General features: G+C 41.1%; 1 protein-coding gene across 2 annotated transcripts in view; it reads right to left on the bottom strand.

Moving 5' to 3' along the window:
- The window catches only part of IPO8 (importin 8), a 59,665-nt gene that overhangs the window by 55 nt on the left and 41,926 nt on the right, over positions 1-17,684 (bottom strand). For both annotated transcript variants that reach the window (XM_008140526.3, XM_054719183.1), the window contains 6 exons: positions 15,213-15,308; positions 13,088-13,308; positions 7,672-7,877; positions 5,178-5,381; positions 3,252-3,368; positions 1-2,136 (listed from right to left, as the gene is read on the bottom strand). The exon at positions 1-2,136 is cut by the window's left edge and continues 55 nt beyond it. In XM_008140526.3, coding sequence (XP_008138748.1) covers positions 2,039-2,136; positions 3,252-3,368; positions 5,178-5,381; positions 7,672-7,877; positions 13,088-13,308; positions 15,213-15,308 — 942 coding nt within the window. In that variant the 3' untranslated portion in view covers positions 1-2,038. The remainder of the gene's footprint in view (positions 2,137-3,251; positions 3,369-5,177; positions 5,382-7,671; positions 7,878-13,087; positions 13,309-15,212; positions 15,309-17,684) is intronic.

Below are 17,684 nucleotides of genomic sequence, written 5' to 3'. Positions count from 1 at the left end.
CCTGCATGTCCGAGATAGCCAGATCACATTCAGGTTAGCACTGCTGGTAACAAAATTATACAACTACCCTGGCTTCAAAAACAGGATGGGATGATACACATTAACAATTACTTCCCTTTAATACTGCAGGAGACAACACATTACAAAAATGCAATCACATGCCTTTGACAATCCAGTGTGAAGGCATATTATTTACGTTAAAATTAAATGATTTGGGGCAGTGGTCGGCAAACTCATTAGTCAACAGAGCCAAATATCAACAGTACGATTGAAATTTCTTTTGAGAGCCAAATTTTTTAAACTTAAACTTCTTCTAACGCCACTTCTTCAAAATAGACTCGCCCAGGCCATGGTATTTTGTGGAAGAGCCACACTCAAGGGGCCAAAGAGCTGCATGTGGCTCGTGAGCTGCAGTCTGCCGACCACAGATTTGGAGCATGAGAAGAATAAGAAGGGTTTCTTCTCCCCTCCCCACTCTCCAATGCCATCCTTCTCTTCTAGCCATCAGCTGGCATATTCACTGTCAAAGCCTGGGGAAGAGAGGGACAGAGGATAAAAGGGGATCATTTAGCTCCAAAACGCATGGCTTCTTGGGCTACTTCTATAAAAACTACTTAAATAACCTGAAATTCTAAAAAGAGTTAATAAGAGACGGTACAATGAGAAGCACCTGGAGAAATTCCTCCAGTTGCTGATGGCAAAGATCAGCTGCAGACTTTTCACAAAAATGGAAAACTGTGTCACATACAGTAATATATTAAGTTCTGAAAACACACTTTCACTTTACTGAATGAAAACACTACGACCCACATTCTGGTCTTGAATCAGCTCAGAAAAACAGCTGTCATTTTCATCTGCAATATTTTCGATGGGCTTTCTTACATCATTACCATCTAAGAGTGCAGCTGACCAACAGCCCTGACCCTTGAAAAATACAAGCCAAACTGAGCTATAATAAAGACTAGAATGAATTAGGCAGGAGAAAATACAGATGTCTGAGAAAGCAACAAGTTAGATTTGGGTCTTTTTTTTTCCCTAGATAAAAAACATGGTTACAAAATGCTTTGGACCCGGGTCGACCACAGCTGGAATGATGAGTTATTAAAAATGCAAGCCCCATCCCGAAAGATAGCAAGCTCCTTTACTCTAGAAGTCCAATGTGCTTTAGGATGACTATCAATTCGTTGCATCATTAAGTCCACGATTCAGAATATACTTGGACTTATTTATTCCACTGACTGAAGAGTCCCTGCCACTGGCCGCCAAGAAATTTTTCAGTCCTGAACTTATCAGGTTATAAATAAAACTGATACTCATCTCTGCTGCCTCTAAAAGAAATACCACCCTTTCAGGGCTGAAACTCATGATGGAAGAGGGAATAAGACACTGCTTAGAACAGTCACAAAATATCTTATGAAAACCCAGAGCCAGTGCATACGTTACAGCCCCTGAAGAAAGCCCCGGCCACCGGGTAAGCAAGGGGAGCGGTGATGTTTTTGAAACCAGAGTGAGTTGGAGCTAACTGCCTAACAGTAAATTCACATAGTAAAACGCAGAATAAGTCAACATATCGCCAAAGTTTACATTATATCTAGAAATATGTTTTAGGCTTTAAAAAAAATCGCAATGCACTCCAAAAAAATGTTTTCAGATAATTCATGTACAACAGAAGGCACTGTTATCTGCATAAATCCACTGATTCTGCATGGCAAAAACCTGAGACGTGCAATTGATCCAATCCTCTAAAACCACCTTGGTCATTCATCCTTTGGAGCATATGATTTGTCCTTTTCAGTCCAATGATTTTGTTTTCCTTTAATTTCATACATTACAGTAGCTGCTTAAAATACATATTTCAGGGTGAGAAAGGTCAAAGGGGAAAGTGGATAAAAGTACTGCCCTATGCCAGGCAGTAACTGGCACAGCAGGAGGGTGCCAAACAGCAGCTCCCAACCCTTCCTCCCCTGGATTCCACATTCCCCTGGTGAAGTGAAATTTCCCGATGACACTTGGTCTTGGTCGGTGGATGTTCCGTCTTTCAGTTGTTGCTGGGCACAGTCCCAAAGTTAAATGCGGAGAGGACGCCTTTATTTTCAAAGGTGAAGCCTCCCTGTTGTTCAATCTTCTTCTTTGCCTCTAGCATTTGCCAAGAGAAAGGGGAAAGAAGAGGAGCATTTAAAGTGCAGAGCTGGAATTCACCTCAAAGGAGCCAGATTCTTTATACTTAGCACTGTGAAGCAATGTCACTCATGGCATTACGTGTCCTACTGAGCACTGGCTTTATCAGACTCAGGGCAGTAAGTAATTATGCTTACCATCATGGAAAAACTGTTTGCTAACAATGAGCAAAATGAAAACAAGTCTCAAAGTTGAGTTCCGCCAGCTCCATAATCTCTACTGCTGAAAGGACCCCCAGACCTCTCCTACCAGGAAGAGGATCTGTGCAGCACTGAAAATCTAAGTCAATGAAGAAAACCTGGGTTCCTGCCAGGCTAGTGTGGCTCAATGGTTGAGTTTCAACCCATGAACCAGGAGGTCTCCGATTTGATTCCCGGGTCAGGGCACATGCCCGGATTGCTGGCTCAGTCCCCAGTAGGGGGAGTGCAGGAGGCAGCCTATCGATGGATGTTTCTATCTCTCTATCCCTCTCCCTTCCTCTCTCTCAAAATCAATAAAAACATATTTAAAAAGAAAAATAAAACCTGGGTTTCTAAACTCTAGATGCCTATTCCATGATGTTTCCCAGAAAAATATTTTTGTAGTTACAAAATCTTTCCCACTGATTTCCTATTATGGAGTGACCATAATAATGTCTGCATAAAATAATGTCTCCAGCTCAAAAACTGAAAATCAACAAGAATCACCAACATGTAAAGCCCAACAAACAGAAATGAATAGTTTCATTTCTAGGAATACAAGCTCCTTGCAAGAACTCAAAAAGCGCCTCTGGTCATCTGTGCTTAAGACGTTTAGGAGGGTGATCCAGCTGATTCACTCTCCTCAGCAAGACCCATTCCAACCCTTACATCTTACCTTTAGTTCCAAAACAGGATGAAGATACGAATGACACTACCATTAAAAGACACATATTAATGCACAGTGTTTTATAAAGTTAAGATACCATGAGTTTAAAAAGACCACACAACAATAATTCCTTATTGTCCTGAAAGGCTGGCCTCCAACAATTTAAAAAGCCTATTGTAGGTGCACTCTGACCCATGCACTCTCATCTGAGAACCACACTGGCCTACCTGCCACCGTCCTCCGGTGCTCTGCCAGGGTGTACACCTCCTGCAGCGTTCTCCTCTGGTCCTCACTGAGCGGGGCCATCAGCAGTTGGTACCAGGCAGCGTCCCGATTCTGCACAGCTGTTGCATTTGGAGGGAAGGTGGTAGGTGGAGGAGGAAAAGATAAGGGAGCACAGTGACTATTATTTCAGACAATAATGACAGATCTAATTATAATGAACTGATCGCAGACAGGGAGAGACAGGAAGTATACAGACAAACACAAGGTAATGAAACTTATTCCAGCAATGGATTATTTCTGAGGACCCATTCAGTAGCCAACTATGCGAGGGCTATCAAACAACATCAAAAATCTCTGCTTTGCCTAGTTCTCTGCCTCCTTCACCATCTCCTCTTCTTCCTAGGGTTTTACCAACGATGAATGCTCCTTAAAATCCAGATCTTGGGAAACAACTGTACCCTCTGGTTACCATTTTCCTCCAGAATTCTCAAACTACCTGCAGCTTCAGCGTCAAGCCTATACCAAGAACTCAAATTTGTACCTTTAGGCAAAATCATTCCCTAAGCCTCCTGGACCTTTCCATTTGGACAACTTGCCTCAAATTCAGCACAACTGAAAACAAATTTAACATTTTACCTCCCAACCCCTCTTCACCTCCCTATTTCCATCATAATTCCATGATTCTCCTAGTCAACCACTATAAATCCCCAACATCTTTAACCATGTCCTCTCCACACCCAATCCTCTGCTGCTTTCTTAGTCTTTCACCTACATGCTTCTTTCCATCACATACTGATCCAAAGATGACTTGAGGGGCATTTTAAAATACATATCCCAAGATCCCACCCAAGACCTAAAAGGATCTGCTTATAACGATGCCCACCCGTGTGTGGAAGCAACTCCCTCAGAGCATCCCCGCCCTATTCCCATCTCCACACTTATGCCCTTATTTTCCTTGTGCTTCAGAATGTCCTTCCTTGTACTCTCGCCCCTAGTTCCTGCTAAATTTCAGCAAAACATAGAGGTATTTTTATTTTCATTAATAGTATTTGTAGCAACACTAAATAATGCCAATATATTATATGCTAGCATTACCTTGTTGGTAATAATATTTTATACATAAGGGTGCCCACTTTAATACTGCTTTATAATAGCAAAAACACTAGAAATATTCATATGTTCATCATGGAAATAAATTATGATACAATCATAGGAATACTATCTAGATATATAAAAGCCTAAGCGACCAGCCGACCGTTCCAGTGGCCGACTGGTAGCTATGATGCGCACTGACCACCAGGGGGCAGACGCTCAATGCAGGAGCTGCCAAGCTGCAGTGACTTGGCACCTGCGGTTCTCGGGGAATCAGAGAGGAGGGAGCCAGATTCCGGGCTGTATCACCCAAGAACCTCCCTCTTGCAATCCGGGACCCCTCAGGGGATGTTGGAGAGCCGGTTTCGGCCTGATCCCCACAGGCCAGGCTGAGGGACCCCACCGGTGCACAAATCCGTGCACCAGGCCTCTAGTGTAACCATAAAATAAAAAAAAAATCTGTATTAATAAAACTTTTTCATTATGATTTTATAATTTTCTAAACATTTTCATTGGTTTACTATTTATAATGTATAAATTTCCCATTTACATATCCCATTTTTATACTGGGTTTTTGGTCTCATTCATTTGTAGAAGGTTTCTGTTAAGTGTGGATCTTAAGCGTAATATATGTATATGCTAAATATTTTCTCCCAATCTTTTATATGTCCTTAACTGTATTTACTAGCATAGTGTCCCTTGCTGTACAAAATTGATAAATTGCTTACATAGTAAAAAAAAAAAAAAAAACCCAAAACTTCTAACAAAGGGGAATGAAGAAAGAATTAAAAAAAAAAAAAAAAAAAAAACTGAAGATTTAGGGAATAAAGACATACCCAGCAGAGCTTGGGTAAAAAATTGATATTCATCCACACTATTGTCAAGGTCAAGTGGAGTGCTGAATCCCTCAAGGGCAGTTTCCTCTAAGACCTCTTCATCCCAGTCGTCATCATCTTCCTCCTCTTCTTCACCTCGCCCATTCTTAGACTGCATGGCTTGCGCAGTTATATTTGCTTCCTCTTCATCACTTGAAATCTCCTCTGTAAATCCATTCATTATTGAAAAGGAATCAAAACATATAAGAACAAAATATAAAATTCCATAGAAGAAAATAAATTATAAAATGACATTCTGGAAATAGAAAAACTACCACATAATTTTACATAAAATTATAAAAATAAACCTTATCTTTATTGTAGCTTGCTAAACTGAAAATGACTTTATCCTCCTCAATGAAAACAATTTCCAGCTATGCCTCAATCTGTGGTCCAGCTGAATATTACTAGCGTTTGGTTATGGCTGCCTCATATTCATTAATATAAAATACTACTTAGTTACAGATACACAAATGAACTTTTTTGTCAAAAAAGATATAAAATGAATGTGCAGTCAGTCTATGTGTTTTATTTTTTTAAATCTGAAACTTTAACTTTTATTATGTCACCAATGGCAACGCTGCTGATGGTCCCTGAACACAACAGAGTAACACCTGTATCATTAAGAATTCAGATTTCACACCGCTAGTGATTCTACAGATATGTGTAATTACCTGACTAAAGTATATGATGTGTTTTAAATAACAATGAGCTCCCACTGAGAATCTCAACAATTAACTAAGTTGATTATGAATTGCTCAGAAATGTTTGAGTGAAGAGGTCATTTCTGCTAATAGCAACAGAAAAATATAGAAATGTAAAGGAAAAATAAAATAGGTAGTTAGCTACATGTGGGTTGAATAGTTAGAAGATGAATTGTTTATCACCATGGACTCTATTCTGTTTTCAGTGCTGATCTGTTCCAATCAGTTAGATCAGTATTGTAAATAAGCAATAGACAGTAAATGCCAGGATTAAACTGCACGGTAGTTTTAGAAATAAGGCAAGAAACCACAGTTTTGACCCCATGTATATATATGGCAAAAGTGTAATTACAAAGACAGCAAGAAATACTTTGCCAGTTAATCATTCTATACTTTAGTAAGAAATTCAACAAGAAAGTCTGGAGTATTGCAGAAAAATTTCCCTCAAGTCATATCAATTATAAGCCAATAAAAAGTGGGCAATACAAGAAATTAGAGAGTATCATAACACAGTAAAAAAAATTCTATAATTGTTGTCATAAATTTAGCTGGAAAAAAAAAAAAAACTTCTAGTAAAGGAACATTACTGCAAAAGAAGTTCCATAGAATTTAGCATCAAAAATAAAATTGTATAGTTTCCATAAAATTTTTTGTTTTTAACCAGAAGAGGAAAAACTCCATTTGGAGTTGGATAACATTACTTCCTGGGCCCTTGCAAGAAGTCTTGCAAATACATTAACTAAAATAAAGACCTAATATTCTTTTTCTTTTTTGTTGTTGTTAATCCTCACCAGAGGATATCTTTTCCATTAATTTTTAGAGAGTGGAAGAGAAAGAAAGATAGGGCGAGAGAGAAAGAGAAATATCATACATCGATTGGTTGCCTCCCACACACACTCTGACCAGAGCCAGGAATTGAACCTGAAACCAAGTATGTGCCCTTAAATCGAACCCAAAACCCTTCCATCCGAGGGCCAGTGCTCTAACCATTGAGCATCAAACAGGGCAAGATCTAATTTTCTTGACTTAACAATCTTATTCTGACTCAAGTAAGTAAATCACCTTCATTTATGTACTTTATTCTAAATACTGGAAGTCCGATGCACAAAATTCGTGCAAGGGGCTCGGCCCTGGCAGCCACGGCGGCTTGCCTTGGCCCTCGCAGCCCCAGCCTTGTCCACAAGGTCATCCGGAAGGTCATTCGGCTGTCCGGTCTAATTAGTATATTATGCTTTTATTATTATAGATATAATGTGTAAATCACAAATCTCTCCCAATTATAATTTTTGATGATGAGTTACCTAAGAGTCATTTTTCAAAAACCAGGCACTCTGCATAAATGTGCTGTACTGACACTTCTAAGTCTAATAGTTCATTTAACTCATAACTGCTGCCTTCACTGGGACTATTGGGATGGATAAATACATACATACATACATACATACATACATACATACATACATACTGGGTTGTAAACTTATTGTCAAGATCATTTAAGCCTGTTATAAATGTATTTCCCAGGGTGTAACAACATTCACAAAGCTCAATAATAAATCAAGTGTCAAAAGTGAACAAATATAAATTTATATCACATGATATAATTAAGTCAACCAAACCCAAACTATCTGTTAAATGTGCAATAGGCCAAAGAATATAAATCTGTGTAATAACTTAAAGAGACTAAGATTCAAAGAAAATGCATGCTCAAACAAAATTCAATTCTAGCATTCACTGCAATTAGAAGACTTTACCATTTTCTTCCATATCAGTTTTCTTTGCTTTTAAGCGATCTCCTTGGTTTCCCAGTTGTCTGGTAGCACAGACCTGCTTCAGGCCAAGGAAAAGGAAGAGAACTGAGGGCACAATCTGTGCCACCACAGCATCTACTGCAGGAGGTCGATTCTGCAATTCCAAGAGGATACTCAGTCCTATTATACACATCTTCCGGTCATGATGCCTACAAATTATCAAGGAAAAATAAATGTGCATATGAGGAATGAGGACAAATTCTGAAGAAATTAAAAAAGGAATGTCCAAGGTGTACTCTAAGGTGCATTCACTGAAATTATATAGAGATATCCCCCAATTTATATTCTATGAAATCCTATGTAAGTAAAGTTTTGTAAACCAATTATCATCAAAGATCTATGGGAGTTAGCAATTCATATAGTGAATCTTACTGTACTATCCATTTGATTATTATAAACTAGAGGCCCAGTGCACAAAATTTGCGACCAGGTGTGTGTGTGTGTGTGTGTGTGTGTGTGTGTGTGTGTGTGTGTGTGTCCCAGCTCAGCCTGCACCCTCTCCAATGTGGGACCCCTCTAGGGATGTCCGACTGCCCGTTTAGGCCCAGTCCCACCAGGATTGGGCCTAAACGGGCAGTCAGATATCCCTCTCATAATCCAGGACTACTGGCTCCCAAATGCTCACCTGCCTGACTGCCTGATTGCCCCTAACCACTTCTGCCTGCCAGCTTGATCACTCCCTAACCACTCCCCTGGCAGCCTGATGGATGCCTAACTGCTCCCCTGCTGACCCGATTGCCCCTAACTTTCCTCCCCTGCTGACCTGGTCACCCCTAACTGCCCTCCCCTGCAAGCCTGGTTGCCCCCAACTGCCCTCCCCTGCTGGCCCGGTTGCCCCCAACTGCCCTCCCCTGCTGGCCTGGTCACCCCTAACTTCCCTCCCCTGAAGGCCTGTTCGCCCTTAACTTCCCTCCCCTGCCGACCTCGTCGCTCCCAACTGCTCTCCTCTGCTGGCCCGGTCATCCCTAACTGCCCTCCCCTGCAGGCCTGGTCTCCCCTAACTGCCCTACCCTGCCGGCCTGGTCGCCCCCAACTGTCATCCCCCGCTGGCCCAGTCACCCCTAACTGCCCTCCCTTGCAGGCCTGGTCCCCCCCCAATTGCCTTCCCCTGCTGACCTGGTCCCCCCTAACTGCCCTCCCCTGCTGGCCTGGTCCCCCCTAACTGCCCTCCCCTGCTGGCCTGGTCGCCCCAACTGCCATCCCCTGCTGGCCTAGTCACCCCCAACTGCCCTCCTCTGCCGGCCCGGTCACCCCCAACTGCCCTCCTCTGCCGGCCTGGTTCCTCCCAACTGCCCTCCCCTGCTGGCCTTATCACCCACAACTGCCCTCCCCTGCCGGCCATCTTGTGGCAGCCATCTTGTGTCCACATGGGGGCAGCCATCTTGTGTGTTGAAGTGATGGTCAATTTGCATATTACCTCTCTATTATATAGGATGCTATATCAGAGCCTTGGTATAACAAGTTTTATTAAAGCAGGAATACCTATATTTGACAGAATAAAATTGCTATCCCATGAGAAAAATGGAAGAGTTCCTTAAACTTTGTCTTCCTTATATTGGTCTTTTTGGCAGATATACTCTACACTAATCCCAGGCGCCAAAACTTATTTCAAAAACTCAATATCTAATACGCTGAACTTAACATCTGTAAGTAAATCAATTAAATGTCTTCTGCTATAACAGAAGACAAAGAAAATTTAATTATGAAGGAAAGAAGTTTGACCAATATACATTACACACATTTTTCTACTAAATGTTTTCTCTAAATTGTTTGAAACTAAAAATATTAAGAATAAAAAGACTACTATCTATCTATCTATCTATCTATCTATCTATCTATCTATGTATATATAAAACCCTAATATGCAAATTGACCAAACGGCCGAACAACCAGTCGCTATGATGTGCGCTAACCACCAGGGGGTGCACATGGAACACAGCAGGCATCGGCAACAGGAGGCAGAGTGTGGAACATGGCAGGCATAGGCCGTGGCAGGATGATAGAGCAGGTGAGCGGGGGCACCAGACCAAGGTGGGGCGCCAGTTGCTGTCATTGGGGTGAGCCTCTGGTGGTTACTGAAAATTCTTTCCTCCTGCAAACCATGGTCCCGCTGGGCACTCACACCTGCTGCTGGCACTGGCCCCACTCGTACCCGCTGCCAGTGCTGGAGCCACCGCTCACACCTGCTGCTGGCGCCTGGCGCTGGCCCTGATTTCTCAGCACTGTCAGCGGGCGCAAGTGGCGGCTGCCAGCCCCAATCGCTCCTCAGGGCTTCTCCACCTCCCCCTGCTCCGGAGGGGCGATTGGGGTGTCAGTCACCTCTCACACCCGCTGCCAGCTCCGGAGCTGCTGCTCACACCCATTGCCAGCGCCAGCCCCGCTCATACCTGCAGCCGGCACTGTGGCTCACCCCTGCTGCCAGCACCTGGCGCCGATCCCAATTACTCGGCACTGTCAGTGGGTGCAAGCGGGGGCTGCCAGCCCCAATCGCTCCTGAGGGCTTCTCCACCTCCCCCTGCTCCTGAGGGGCGATCGGGGCAGCAGCCACTGCTCACACCCGCTGACGGCACCAGCCCCACTCACACTCGCTGCTGGCACTGGCCCCAATCGCTCCCGCCATCAGTGGGTGCAAGCGGGGCCGGCACCATCAGTGCGTGGGAGCAGTGCCAACGGGAGCGGGGCTGCCAGCAGACAGAGGACCGGGGGCCGTGGCCGGAGGGGCCGCGGACCGCGGAGGATGGGCTGAGACCCGCCCCTCTGCCCACCACAGCCTCCCGGCCCACAGTTCCTTTCAAGGTGGATGAATTTGTGCACTGGGCCCCTAGTATGGTATAACATTTAAAACTCTGGCATGAACAAAAAATTCATTTGCAGTTATTCAATTTGTTTAAAATGAGGATAATATACAACAAACCCAATGATGAATATATTTCAAGCTTCTGTTATTCTTCATTATTTGCATTGCTTGATTCATTCAAGTTACTACTGCCAAAGTAGTACGCTCTAACAGGAGCATACTTCCCTGAGGGCTTTCTCACCCATGTAGCCCTAACTAGTAGTGCATACCAGGTGTCAAGGGGATCACAGCAGGAAAGATGATTATCAAGTGGGGCTCTAAAGAATCTAAGGAAGCACAATCCAAGCATGCCCAGCCCATGCAATAGCTGAGCCAGCCTTTCTATCTTTGGAAAACTGCTTATAGATGCTAATAAAGAGACAAGAGTACCACCTGCATCATTGTGAATGACCAGATCCCTACACTCTAAACCTTTGTCAGAGACGACTTGAAGCACAATTTCTTTTTAAAGTATGTTCATCCCTTCTAGGATTTAATAAGAAATCTAAAGCAGGGCCACATTCGTTTCCTACAAAAATGAATAACTGGAATAAACACAGCAGTTTATAAAGATGCTCTACCATTGTAATTTGGGCCTCCGTTATTTCCCCACCACTTCGCAGTCTCCCAACTATTTCTCCTGCTGGAAGTCTTTGCCCAACAGCACATTTTTCCAAATGATATCTTACAAAGTTTAAAAAGAACATTCGTTATTTCTAATGCTTTAAACAAATTAGCTCTAATTCTAACATAACACAGTCAGTACTATGTGTTGGGTCACTGGAGGTGGGCATATAACTACTTTGGAATCTGACTTTTCCTGTCAGAAAACTAGGTGAGTGCTCCACATCCTATCTAATAAAAGAGTAATATGCAAATTGACCATATCTCCGCTACACCCACAAGCAACGCCCACCAGCCAATCAGGAGCAAGTATGCAAATTAACCCAACCAAGATGGCTGCGGCCACTGAACGAGCAGGAGGCTTGGGTTTCCCCAGCAATGGAGGAAGCCAAGCTTTCTGCACACCCTGGCCAGCCCTGGACTCCACTCAAGGCTACAAAGTTTCAATTATAGAAGATATATAAATCCCAACAAAAATGGCGGCAGCCAAGGAGCTGGAGAGAGCAGGAGGCTTGAGTTGTCCCTGGCGATGGAGGAAGCCAAGCTTCCACAGCCCTGGCCTGCCTTGGCCTCTGCTCAAGGCTACAAAGTTTCAATTATAGAAGATAAATAAATCCCAGATACCAGGGCCTCTGTTTGGGTCGCTGAGGGGGGCGTGGCTGGCTTGCAAACCACCACAGGCCCCTCACTCAGGCCACCCCACGCCCCAAGGGAACCCCCACCCTGATCTGGAACACCCTTCAGGGCAAACCAGCTGGCCCCCACCTGTGCACCAGGCCTCTACCCTATCTAATAAGAGTAATATGCAAATTGACCATCACTCCAACACACAAGATGGCTGCCCCCATGTGGTCAAAGATGGCTGCCCCCATGTGGACACAAGATGGCCGTGACAAGACGGCCAGCAGGGGAGGGCAGTTGGGAGGGACCAGGCCTGCAAGGGAGGGCAGTTGTGGTCAATCAGGCCAGCAGGAGAGGACAGTTGGGAGGGACCAGGCCTGCAAGGGAGGACAGTTGGGGGCAATCAAACCTGCAGGGGAGGGCAGTTACGGGTGACCAGGCCGGCAGAGGAGGGAAGTTGGAGGTGACCGGGCCTGCAGGGAAGGGCAGTTGAGGGTGATCAGGCCTGCAGGGGAGGGCAGTTAGGGGCAAACAGGCTGGCAGGGGAGCAGTTAGGCATCAATCAGGCTGGCAGGGGAGTGGTTAGGGAGTGATCAGGCTGGCAGGCAGAAGCGATTAGGGGCAATCAGGAAGGCAGGCAGGCGAGCAGTTGGGAGCCAGCAGTCCTGGATTGTGAGAGGGATGTTTGACTGCCCATTTAGGCCCAATCCTACCGGAATCGGGCCTAATCGGGCAGTCAGACATCCCTCGAGGAGTCCCAGATTGGAGAGGGTGCAGGCTGGGCTGAGGAACACGAATTTCATGCACCAGGCCTCTAGTAAGTACAGACTCTCCTACCAGGGCAGCACCTGGCCTACAACTAGCAATCCTGTGACCTCACCTTGGAGAACAGGCTCCCTGGAGATCTGCAAGGTGTTCAATATCCCAGACTGGTAACTTCCTTAACACTTGACTCCATTGATAATGTTTTTACTCACAGACATTTAATAGTCATGGAATCAGGATGAACACTTAATTTTTGTTACGTGGAGATATAACAATATACACAAGTCAAAAACAAGTAGGGAAGAGCTATACCTAATTTTCAAAGCCAGCATTCTTTCCACTGGATTATACTGGTGAAACACATTCCTAACTCTCTAAAAATTAAATATATCAACAATACACTAAAAATTCTTAAGATATGAAAATTATCTTTCTATATAATATTATGTGTACATTTTAAAAATTCAACTTTCCAGAAACAGAAATGCAGTATAAAATTAAGAAAACACTTACCCAAGAAAACAATCTGTATCATTCATCCACTGATTTATAAACTGTACAGTTATAGGTCCAGGGTTGTGAGGCAACTGAATTCTCTCTAGGGTATGTAGCAGCAAATCAGGGTTGTAGTACAAGGCAGCAATCGCAACCTGAAGACACATAGTCCGGAGCTCACTGGTTTTGACCCCTCGGGTTAATCTCTCCAAAACAAGCTGAACAAAGAGTGGAATGCACTAGAGGAAAAACACAAAAAGAGAATCAACATACACAAAGAAACCAAGTAACTTTTATAGAAAGCTGAATATTGGTTTAAAAAAAAGTATAATCAATAAATAAGATACCCTTGATGGCAATAAAACCTTTACTTATTTAAATCATTTTGAGAGATACTTAATTTATATTCTCAAAAAACAAACAAACAACAAAAAAAAAAAAAACAGAGGGATGAAAGGGCCAAAGAGATATGCTAGAGCAGTGCCGGAAGTCTCCTTCCCTCTTCAGGGCAGAGTCCAGTTAGCTGGAGACTGTCCTACAGAGTCCACACCCAAGTCGTGGCAGTAATCCAAATATGGACTCAGCTTTCCATGTTTAAGGTAAAATGACTATGGTAATAAACCAAATTGGGGAGATAAGTGAATAGGGCTGAGAATAAGCATTTATGTGATTAGAATTTATCTTGAGTAAGAAAATTCCTATTCATATAAGTAAAAGAAAAAGACTAAAGGAAAACAGGGTGGACTTGGTACAATAAAGCAAAATCATCTGACCCCAATTAAAAAATGCATATTGATGAATTAATTTTATTAGAAATATTTGCCAATCATTATTTTCAATAACAATGGATGGACTGAAATCATTTGTGTAATATAAAATTCTGAGGTTTTGAAATAAGCTCATTTTAAAAGCAAATTTTAAAAATCAAAGTTTCAGAGGAGGATGGATGAACAGGCAGAATAGAGGAATTTTAGGGCAGCGAAACTACTGTATATGCTACTATAAGGGTGTATATATGTCATTATATATTTGTCCAAACTCTAGAACGTACATCAAGAGTGAACCTTCAAAGACCTTGTATGTGTATATGCATAACCCATGGACACAGACAAGAGAGTGCTAAAGGCCTGGGTTGGGGGTGTGAGGGGGGTGGGAGTGGGACTGGAGGGGGTCAATGGGGGAGAAAAGGAACATATGTAATACTTTCAACAATAAATTATTTTTAAAAAAAGAAAAAAGAGTGAACCCTAATGTAAACTATGGACTCTGAGTGATTATGATGTGTCAATGCAGGTTCATCAATTGTAACATGCTTGCCCTAGCCAGTTTGGCTCAGTGGATAGAGCATTAGCCTATGGACTGAAGCGCCCAGGATTCAATTACAGTCAAGGGCACATGCCCAGGTTGGGGGCTCGATACCCAATCAGGGGCATGCAGGAGGCAGCCAATCAATGATTCTCTCTCATCATTGATGTTTCTATCTCTCTCCCTCTCCCTTCTTCTCTGAAATATATATAATGCCAACGCTTAAAAAAAAAAAATTAGGCTAAGAGAGAGAAGTCATTCACAAAGGACCACATGCGATATCATTTATGTGAAAGATCTAGAATAGGCAAATCTATACACATTCAATAGGTAAATTGTATGGTATGTGAATTTTATCTCAATAAAGGTGTTATAAAAAGTTACAGGCCTGAAAGAAGAGATGACTCCATAGTTTAACCTAAACACTTAACATTTTTTTCTCAGTAATTGATTATCACACCACAATAGCATCAAAAATTAATCTTATTCAAAATTTATAATACTTTTTAAAGTCAGTAAACAAAAAACTTTTCTTTTTTACACAGTATCTTCATTTCTGTTTTAAAAAAATAATCTGGGAATACTACAATAACACACACAAAAACAGGAAAGTTTCAAATCTCTGAGAATCCAATTGTGTAACATTTATACATTTATCTCCTTTATGATTTGCTTGATAGCCCCTTAAATTATTACATATTTTTCTGTGTATCTCCTTCTAAGCAAAATACAAGATAAAGTTTTTGAAATTTTTAAATTTTCATCATAATGTAAACAAGTCAATCGGAAATGTAAATTTTAAATGTAAACATCAAGAGGCTTTCCACACATATATTACCTGATCGATTCCCCTTCCTTTGCACTGAAGAATGATGACTTCAAGCAGTTTGGCTGCATGACATTCTGCATCTTCTCCTGCATCTCCATATAGTACCTGCCGCAATTACAATTAGCTCAGCTTCATCGAGTCCACATGAAGCAAATAGCTCATAAAAATTCAGCCATTAAACTCATAGCTTTGCTTATTTTTTAAGTTTACCTTGTCAACCCAAAAAGGAAAGGTTAAAATCCATCTGCCTTCTTTATCTACTCTAATTCCGCATAAGGAGTAAAAATTCACTTACTTAACTTCGGCTTAATAAAGTGGGATGTATGAGTTAGTTATCTAGATAAATGAAGCTTCTCTTTAAAGGCACTAAAACAATAAAATAATTTTTAAAAATACCTTCCTAATTTTAAACAATAAAACAAACCCTGAATTTTTCCAATCTTTTTGAATTCTTGTCCATATGCACCCATTTTTTTCATGATAATCATCATAATTCAATATTGTACACTTTTAAACGTTTCCTGAAGAGAATTTGTAAAGGCATGCTTATGTTAGAAATTTAAAAAGATGGAAAAATTAATGAGTTCAAACACGACACATAAAAAACAAACCTAATCCAAAGAATAAATTTGATACAGAAATTAAATATATAGACAAAAAGAGATAACAGATTCATTGAAAAAAAATTTAATTAGACAACTTTTATTTTTAAAAATTATTTTTAAAAAGCAAAGAAAACCAAATAATAAAATATTAGGAATGAAAGATATAAATACAAATAAAGGAGAGATTAAAAGTAAGAGAATAGTATGGGGAATGCTCTTTATTCCTTTTATATTTGAAAATTTAGATGAACTGGATAATTTCCTGGACAAATACAATTTAAGAAAACTGAATTAAAAGGAAATTCCAGGTAAAAATAACAGATTGAATACTTCCATTTAATTTTATTCCTTCCCAAAAGGCCATTAAAATGATAATAAAGAAATTTTAGAGGCATACATTCACAAAGATGGAGAAAAAGAAGAAAGAGACAGCTATAAAATTTTGGAAGCTAGAAAACAGATGAACAGTAAGTTGAATAGTAAGCAGGTAACTGCCAAAGCCAAGAATCAACTCTATTTACATAAATCTAAAATTCCACCTCTAGGGCAATATGTTTAAGATCTAGATTCTAAATGTGAATGGGCTCTGGAATCAGAAGACCTGGGTTTAAATTCCAGCTCTGCCACTAAGTAGCTGTGTTTTGGAAAAAGCTACTTAACCTCTCTCTGTCTTACTGTTCCCATCTGTCAAAGGAGGATGATACTATATATACCTCATGGGGCTGTATGATACAGAAGGAAAGAAAAAATCACTCCTTTTTCCCAAAATTGCATTTACTTGGGGTTTTTTTTTTTTGTTGGTTGGTTTTGTTTTCTTGCTCCAACTCCCTCAAAAGGAGAAAAAACAAAATAGATTTCAGTGACTTAAAAATTAAATTAAGTATAGCTCTGGAACCAGACTTCCTGGGAACAAATCTGGCTGCAGCACACTGTGACTTAGGACAGTTTCCGGCACAGTGCAATTGTGGTTCGGTCTCCTCTTTGACAAAAAAGTGATACCTTCCTCATAATGTTGTCAAGATTAAATAAATTTATAATTATAAAGGGCTTAGGAAATACCTGGTATACAGTAAGAGTTCAATAAGTGTTAATTATTATTAAATCCAAGAATATGAAACATTTTCACTACTTGGCAAGTATAAGTACATCATTGTGAATATCACTTTTATTCTACCTGCTATATTACTAATGGAACATGTGGAACTGTTATGTTTTCTACTTGTTGCTTTCTCTTCCTCTTTTCCTCACTAGCAGCTGTTTCTGTAACTTAAGAAAAATTGAAGAATGCCAAGTGATTATGATTTAACAACTGGACTATTAGACTAAAGGCATCTTTAAAAATCATGATTCTATTCCTTCAGTTTATATGCAATGAAACTTAGTGACTTCCCCATATCTCCCAGACTCTTTTTAGCTGAATGAGACCTAAGTCAGATACTGATTATTGGTTCAGCACTCTTAGCAGATCCTGAAACACATTCTGTCCAGTGAGGAAAATAGATTGTACACAGTATTTCACTCCCAACTCCAAGGCCAAACTTTTAGGTCTGGCTATTTGAGCTTTATAAACTCTGCCAACTATATGCAATACAGTTTTATATTTATGCATATACATATATTCTACTATGGAAGGAAAACATTATTTAGCCATTAATGATTCCAGTTATAACTAATAGAAGGCCAAATCTAACCTGTGACAAAGATAACGCAGTAGACAATCATGTTAGTGCACAGATATAACAGTTACTATTATGTAGCTTATAAATTATCCTGGACTGACCTAAATGATACTGTTTTTCCAACAATTTCAATCTTTTATCTTACGTCCTACATCTATCTAGTGACTTCCAATATATACATTCAATTAAAAGAAAAA

This window comes from Eptesicus fuscus, chromosome 7 (assembly GCF_027574615.1).
Source record: "Eptesicus fuscus isolate TK198812 chromosome 7, DD_ASM_mEF_20220401, whole genome shotgun sequence".
NCBI classification, from domain to species: Eukaryota; Metazoa; Chordata; class Mammalia; order Chiroptera; family Vespertilionidae; genus Eptesicus; species Eptesicus fuscus.
The sequence above is the reverse complement of the archived record's forward strand: the minus strand, read 5'-3'. Positions and strand labels throughout refer to the sequence as shown.